The sequence below is a fragment of the Vipera ursinii genome (assembly GCF_947247035.1).
Source record: "Vipera ursinii genome assembly, chromosome: 15".
NCBI classification, from domain to species: domain Eukaryota; kingdom Metazoa; phylum Chordata; class Lepidosauria; order Squamata; family Viperidae; genus Vipera; species Vipera ursinii.
This window is the reverse complement of record NC_139528.1, coordinates 3,258,485-3,265,984: the sequence shown is the minus strand read 5'-3', so window position 1 is coordinate 3,265,984 and position 7,500 is coordinate 3,258,485. Positions and strand designations below refer to the sequence as shown.

Sequence of the window (7,500 nt, the reverse complement as noted above, 5' to 3'; positions counted from 1 at the left end):
TAAAACATTAAAAGGCCACTGGGTGGTAGAAATTGGACTGGTGTCACTTTCTCTTACCCTCCCCTTTCTTCTTAGTGCAGGTTCGAGTCCCAGCAGGCTCAAGGTTGACTCAGCCTTCCATCCTTCCCAGGTAGGTAAAATGAGGACCCAGATTGTTGGGGGCAATTAAGCTGACTTTGTAATAATGCCGCTTGGGGTGTGTGTGAAAGCCCTAATAAGCAGGCATGTACATAGAATGAAGGCTACTGCTAAGCTTGTAAGCCGCCCTGAGTCTTCGGAGAAGGGCGGGATATAAATGGAATTAAAATAAAAATAAATAAAATCAAAGCCTCCCTTTCTTGGCAGGATCGGATGTGCCTGTATCCGTTTCTGTAATGTGCGGAGGTAAAACATACTGACCTGCGTCATGTCTTCGGTGCCAGCGGCTTTTCCATCTGCTGGTTCTATCCTCAAGCGCTGGGACACGTTTGGTTAATTCCCCATTACTGTACTGTACTGTACCTAGGCATACGGCCACGGCTGAGCCCCAGTTTTTCATTGTTAAGTGAATTTTGCCCCATGTTACGACCGACCTCGCCACGGGTGTTAAGGGAATCCCTCTAGTAAAGTTAAGTCAACACGCTTGCTAAGTGAATCCGGGTTAGCCATTGCCTTTGCTTGTCAGAAGGTCGCAAAGATGGTTACCCGGGACGCTGCAACCGTCATAAATATGAGTCAGTTGCCCAGTGTCTAAATTTTGATCACGGAGATGCTGCAGCGGTTGTGTGAAAAACGGCCGTGGGTCCCTTTTTTCCCTGCCCTTGTGACTTCAGATGCTCACTAAACAAATAGTTGTAAGTCAAGGATTACCTTTAATGCAAACTTTATCCACGCCTGTTGAATTTATTCCATTTCTACACCACCCATCTATCTGCCTTAAGGGACTCTGGGCATTTTACAGCAACATAAATAGAACACTTGCAAAGTCACGGACAGAAGGACAGATTTAAAAACGGTTAAGAAAGAGTGAAAATTTACAGTAAAAAAAAATTAATTTGGATAATCGGTGCACATAAGTCTGGGGAAATGAGTTCATGTAAGCTACTAGGTTACAAAGGGTTGAGAGATTTGGGGTTTGCAATGCATGGGTAGAAAATGTGGTTTTTTCATTTTGTCTTAGGACGTCGCCATTATTTTGCTAATTTAATTCTCCTGGCTCTTTCTTTTTTTGACAAAGGTTTGAACTGGATTGAGGTGTAACCAAGAAAAATGAATTCCAGCAAAGAAAATGAAAAAGACACCCAGGCCTGACTTCAAAAGACTGTCGGAAAAATATCTCCAGCGAATTAATTTGATGTATTTCTTTGCCAGTTCCCATATGTACTTTTCGAGTTAAAGCTTTCACCAATAGTGTACATTTTTCTTTTTTTCTTTTTTAAGCAAAAAAGCTAGTGCCATTTTTAAAAAGATCAGTAAATCTCATGGCATCCTACAGCATTTAAATTTGGCATCTACTGATGACTGAATATAATTTGAGAAGTTTCTTTGGTGCGTCAGCTTGATTTCACCGCTTAAAGCCCAGTTTAATCTAGCTAAATTACAATAGCTAAATTGAGGCAGCTTGAGTTTCCTTTTATGTGGCTTGTTTTCTGTTTTGGGCAAGTACTGCCCCCCCCTTTTTATTTCTGTTTCTGTATAATAAATTGCATTTGAAAAGCTTCGAGTGTCTGCTGGATAAATTACAACACATTTAAACTGCTGCTTCACTGGCTGAGTTTCCTCTACAGAAAACATAAAAACTGTAGCAAGTAAATTAGCAGCCTGGCGCCATAATGGAAGGCTTTTTTGTTTACTCACACACAAAAGCACTAATTTTGGTTTACCGTTTCTTGCAAAATACAGCTGCCATCTCGGGGAATAAAGCAAGCAGCTTTTCACACTCGGTGGATATCATAGCTAGAGAAAAGAATATTTATTTATTCATATCCCGTCTTTATTTTTACAAATAACTGGAGGGGGTAAACTCATCCAACACGCCTTCCTATTTCCCCTACACAATAACCTTGTGAGGTGGGCTGGACTGGGTCAGAGGAGTGGCTCCACATCACCCAGCCAACCTTCATGGTTAAGATGGGACTAGAACTCGCAAGTCACCCAGCTGGCTTTCATGCCTAAGGCAGGACTAGAACTCACTGTCTCCCACTTACTAGTTTGATACCTTAATCCAAGGGTGTCAAACTGGATAACATCATTTGATGAATCGTGATGGGGTTTTTTTTGCCTTGGGGGGGCACTGGTGTGTGCATGATGGATCCGGCCCAGGGGCTGCCTTAAATTATATGACCAAACTGACTCTCAATGCAGTTCAATTAGTCCTCAACTTACAACATTTGAACCCAACATCTGGAGCATCGGAATAGATGGCAACCTGCTGTATTTCTTGGGACCTTCCCTTCCTCTCTTTCCTTCTCTTCCTTTTCTTTCTCTCTTATCTTTTCTTTCTCATCTCCCTTTTTCTTTCTTTCAAATACTCCCTCCGTAATTCAGAACCCAGAGGCAGGAAAGTGGCATGGATCTTCAGCCCTGAAGTGCCCGTGTGATGCTCAAACCGCAGCTGCCAAGGGGGCCGGGAAGGACATCTGTGCCCATCAGGCTGGGCTGGTGGGTCGTGTTCGAGAGATGCCGCAGCAGAGATTCGGGGGAGGGGGGCACCCTGGGTGGGAAGCAGCCCAGCCCCCTAGCCCATCTCTGCTCTCCAGGCCTGCTGTGCAGGCAGAGAAGGGGGGTGCTAGTGCCCCCCTCGGCCAGCTGAGGAATGACAGGGGCGGAGAATGACGGAGAAGGTGACTCACCTTATGCAAATGCTCCACCAATGGCTGCCAGGACAGCCAGCTGGCATGATGGGAAACACGCAGTGAGGAGAGAACCCCCCCATTTTCACCCCCAAATCGCCCCACAGGAGATGCAGTCGCAGTCCAGCCCAGGCAAAGAGCCGGGCAGAATCGATCCACTGATCTTAAACTGGGATCTCTTTGCAAGCCATTCGTGCTCCCCGTAAACTGGAGGACTCCTTGCACGGGAGTCTCGGGCCCCGTCCGCCTGCCTCTGGTATCGCTTCTCGGCCTTTTGGCTAAGATCAAGTGTAGTATCTGTTCTTATCAGTTTAATATCTGATATGTCCTCTATTTGAGGACTACATATTAAATGGATTTTTGGAACTGGGAGATGGAATAGGGGCTTGCTCCGTCCACTCCAAGCATCGGCCTGGTATTGCAGTACCTCCAGGAACGGTGCACCTCCCCCTGGGAGGAATCTCACGGGTCAAAAAACAGATCTTGCATCAGGAGCTCCTTGTGGGGGTATTGATCCTCAGGTGGATACTCTGCTCAGGGATCTGCCCACAGCTTCTCTAACCAGGGTGTTGGCCTGCTTGCCACCATCTGCACACACAGAGATGGTTGGGAAGCTGTGATGTTGGGAAATTGCTGTGATGGGTGGATGGAGGGGATAAAAAAACTTAAAATGCCCTAAATAGATCATAAAAGGATCCACTTTCAGGCTAGGAGGGGGTGTTCAATGCTAAACGTTTCCTTTCTGCAAGGAAAGGAAAAAGCAGTCGTAAGCCATCCAGCGTCATCCAGTGAGAATGGAGACCTATACAAAATGTCAATTTGCCCAAGGAACTGAAAAAGGAGGCCACCCGGAGAGAGAACAGGAAAATGTTTAATGACCCCAAAAAGGGGGCTTACACAGTCGGTTCCAGCAAAAAAAAAAAAAAAAGCAACGGGAAGACCGGTGGATCTTCAGCGGTGCTCTCAACTTGATTAGGGATGCTGCAAGTGGTCCCTACTTTCCCATAAAACAGCAGCCCGCCAACCTTTCTTTGTGAAGAAGGACCGAACGCCAGACGAGCAGAAATGAAACTTCAGTTCAGGAGACCTGGAGGAGAGAGCGAAAAAGGCAAGGTTTAAAAAAAAACAAAAAACGGCTCTGTAGGAAACTGTCTTTCTTTGCCAGCCCAAAACGCTCGTTTGGAGACAAGCCCATCGAAATTCGGGACGCTCGGCAACTGGCTTGTCGTGATGACGGTCGCAGCGTCCCGGGATCACGTGATCTCCTTTTCCTGGGCCTTCTGACAATGGGGAAGCCAGTTTGACTTCAACAACCGTGGGGCCGACTTAACGAAAGGGCAGCGGTTCGCTCGCTTAACTGTCTTGCTTAGCGACAGAAATGCAGGCCTCACTTGCGATCGTAAGTCGAGGATTACCTGTTCTGTCCATTTCCCCCCCGCTTTTTTTTTTTTCTTCAAAAGAAGGCTACCCAAATCGGAGCATATTTTAACCACTTGGCAAGAAATTCAAAACACCTACCCAGGTAGTCGTCCATCAGGGATCCAATGGCAAACTGCAAAAAAAAAAAAAAGAAAAAGAGAGGAAGAAAGGGAAAAAGAGGGAGGGATGGAAGGAAGGAAGGTAGATGGAAATGAGAAGAAGGGAGGGGGAGGGAGGGAGGAAGGAAGGAAGGAAGGTAGGTTAAAACTGCTAAAGTGACCCCATATTATCCCCAATTTCCAGAACAGGAATTCTGTCCCCCTCTCTCATGGAATACTCACTATATCGTTCTTGTCCACCCGGGTCCCCACAATCTTTAATCGGATATTATCTTCTGGCTGGATAACAATGTCCTGGTTTGGGGGTAAAAAAAAAAAAGCAGAGGGAACATCACCAAGACAATAAGAATTAACGTGGTGTAGTGGTTAAGACTGTGTTTCCCAAACACACTTTAAAACGGGTGGACTTCAACTCCCAGAATCCCCTCGCTAGCACGCTCTTAAGATTTGTGGATTTCAACTCCCAGAATTCCCCAGCCGGCCTGCTTTAAGATGGGCGGACTTCAACTCCCAGAATCCCCCAGCCCAGCATGCTTTAAGGAAGGAAAAAGACCCACCTCGTCCACAGTCTTGTAGCAGGGCGGATTGGAGTTAGTATCATACTCCATTTCTGAAGGAATCGACTGCGGAGAAAGCCAGGATCCAGGATCAACAGTGGGCAGGGATCCTTCACTTCCCAGGCCCGTTCCACATGGGACCGTCCACCCTACCACCCTCCTCCCGATCTACTCACATGTCGGGATATGAAACAAGACATCGGTCCGATCTCGGTGAAGAGGCCAACCTGGGTTGGGTTGCAGAAGCCAGAAATTAAAAAAGGGATTTTTTTCAGGAATGTTTCGGGGAGGGGGGAATTCTCTTTACGGCCTCCGAAGGTGCCCCGGGCCTTACCTTGTTCACCTGAGTGACAATGGCATCCACCACTTCGCCCTTGAATGGGCGGAAGACGATCGCCTTGTACTTGACCGGGTAAAGAACAAAGCCACGTCCCGGCTGAATCACGCCGGCTCCGATATTGTCGATGGTGGTCACGGCGATGACGAAGCCATACCTGGAAGTGAGAAGTGAATCCTGACATTAAAGCTAATTCTCTTTCCCCCCCCCACCATGAATTATTGGCTGTTTTCCTCCCCCCCCCCCAAGATATTTAGATAAGGAAAAGCAGTTTGGTGCAGTGGTTAAAATCCCAGGCTAGAAACCAGGAGACGGCGAGTTCTAGTCCTGCCTTAGGCATGAAAGCCTGCTGGGTGACTTTGGACCAATCACCAGGAGACGGTGAGTTCTAGTCTCGCTTTAGGCATGAATGCTGACTGGGTGACTTTGTCCAGTACCTCTCTCTTTTTCTCTCTCTCTCAGCCCAACCCATCTCACAGGATTGTTGTTGTGTGGAAAACAGGAGGAGAAAGCAGTGTTAAATATGTTCAACGCCTTGAGTTACTTATAAAGTAATAAAGGCAGTATAAAACTCTAATAAACATCAAACAGATTGCTAATTTTGTGGAAAGCAATTAAGAAAACACATTGCTGAGTTTTACGGATAGATCTGGGATTTTTTTACAAAAACCATTACTGATACAGGAGACCAAGCCGCCACCCCCCGCCTCCCGAAATGGACCTTCCTTCCTTCTTACTTGCCAGTGCAAGTCCCTTCCACCTCGGTGAAAAGCTTTTGCTTCACCGTGTTGAGAAGATTGGGCCCGAAATAACGAGGGTGCAACAGGATTTCATGCTCCAAGGAGATCTGGTGGCAAAAAGCAGAAAAAGCCACTGTAGCCACGATCAACAGGTCAGCTTCAATGTTTATACCCCCATTTCCTCCCCTCCCCCAATTCAAGGCAGCCTACGTAGAAACTACACCCTCTGAAGTTGCCTACAACATCCCTGTGAGGTAGGCAGGGGAAGAACATGCATATTTTTATGCTTCATTGGGTTTTATTGTAATTTGATCGTTCTGAGCCACCCGCAACCGTTGAGAATTGGGCAGCATACAGATTTAAATAAATTATTATGGTTGCTTGCCCAGTCAGCCAGATGTTTAGACTGGATTTGGCTTTTTTTTTTTAAACTCAATCCTTCCCCAAGGACCTGGATAGGCAGATATTGTTGTTTGATGGTGTCAAAGCTTTGTTGCAGCATGTCAGCTGTTCCAAGCAAAGCTGTCATTTTGTAATTGACCGATGGTGAATTTGTCAACGCCGATGGCGTTCAAGTGGTGCTCCAGACATTTTTGGAATTGCACCCAAGGTGCCTATAAATAATGTATTAATTACTCAGAAGATCTGGAGACTAAAACGTATGAAGAAGGGCTGTAGGAATTGGGTATGTCTAGTTTAATGGAAAAAAAGGACTAGGGGGTAAATGATAGCAGTGTTCCAATATTTGAGGGGCTGCCAAAAGAAGAATGGGTCAAATTATTTTCCCAAGCACTAGCAAACAAGACAACAATGGATGGAAACTAATCAAGGAGAGAAGCAACCTGGAATTATCCTAACAGTGAGGACAATTAACCAGTGGAACAGCTTGCCACCAGAAGTTGTGGCTGCTCCATCCCTGGAGGTTTTTAAGAAGAGATTGGACAGGCATCTGTCTGGAATGGGGTAGGATCTCCTGCTTGAGCAGGGGGTTGGACTAGAAGACCTCCAAGGGTCCCTTCCACCTCTACTCTGATTAATTTATTGGGGCTATCTTTGCTTTCTTCCGCCACACTCGCCCTCTTTCTATTTGCAGGCCTTTGCATTTTGTGATGATTTTCCTCCAGCTCTTCTTTTATTCAGTTGTCTTTAAATTATTATTAAATTCCAACAGAACAGCAAACCAGAACCCGTGTTTGCAAATAGGCACAACATCACACAAAGAGCTTCCTCTGCTCCTACTCCTAACTGCAACTACTTTTAAGTCCCTGAATCTTCCTTCTGCTACTACTCCATCGTCGTGGCTTATCCAATAAACTACGATGGAAACAAACCATACACCCTTTATGTTTGGTCCAAAAGGGCGATTTCCGGGCCCAAAACAGAGCAGAACCTGGGGACGTTTTTAAAAACACGTGTATTATAGCCTAAAAATGTCCTTAAAAGCCATGCCGCTTGGGGTGTGTGTGAAAGCCCTAATAAGCAGGCACATACATAGAA

The 7,500-nt window shown here is 46.1% G+C and overlaps 1 protein-coding gene and 1 long non-coding RNA gene across 2 annotated transcripts in view; one reads left to right on the top strand and one right to left on the bottom strand.

The window, feature by feature from the left end:
- The first annotated feature begins 73 nt into the window (after positions 1–73).
- On the top strand, positions 74–1,413 carry LOC310647369. The gene is made up of 2 exons (XR_014493872.1): positions 74–130; positions 1,217–1,413. It is a non-coding gene; the product is annotated as an uncharacterized lncRNA (long non-coding RNA).
- Positions 1,414–3,682: 2,269 nt separating this feature from the next.
- POLR2G (RNA polymerase II subunit G) overlaps positions 3,683–7,500 on the bottom strand; it is a gene marked incomplete at its 5' end in the record, with an annotated part of 5,329 nt that continues 1,511 nt past the window's right edge. Inside the window, 7 exons of the mRNA XM_083373956.1 lie at positions 3,683–3,918; positions 4,350–4,383; positions 4,592–4,663; positions 4,927–4,992; positions 5,103–5,153; positions 5,261–5,420; positions 6,001–6,209. Coding sequence (XP_083230082.1) covers positions 3,905–3,918; positions 4,350–4,383; positions 4,592–4,663; positions 4,927–4,992; positions 5,103–5,153; positions 5,261–5,420; positions 6,001–6,209 — 606 coding nt within the window. The 3' untranslated portion in view covers positions 3,683–3,904. The remainder of the gene's footprint in view (positions 3,919–4,349; positions 4,384–4,591; positions 4,664–4,926; positions 4,993–5,102; positions 5,154–5,260; positions 5,421–6,000; positions 6,210–7,500) is intronic.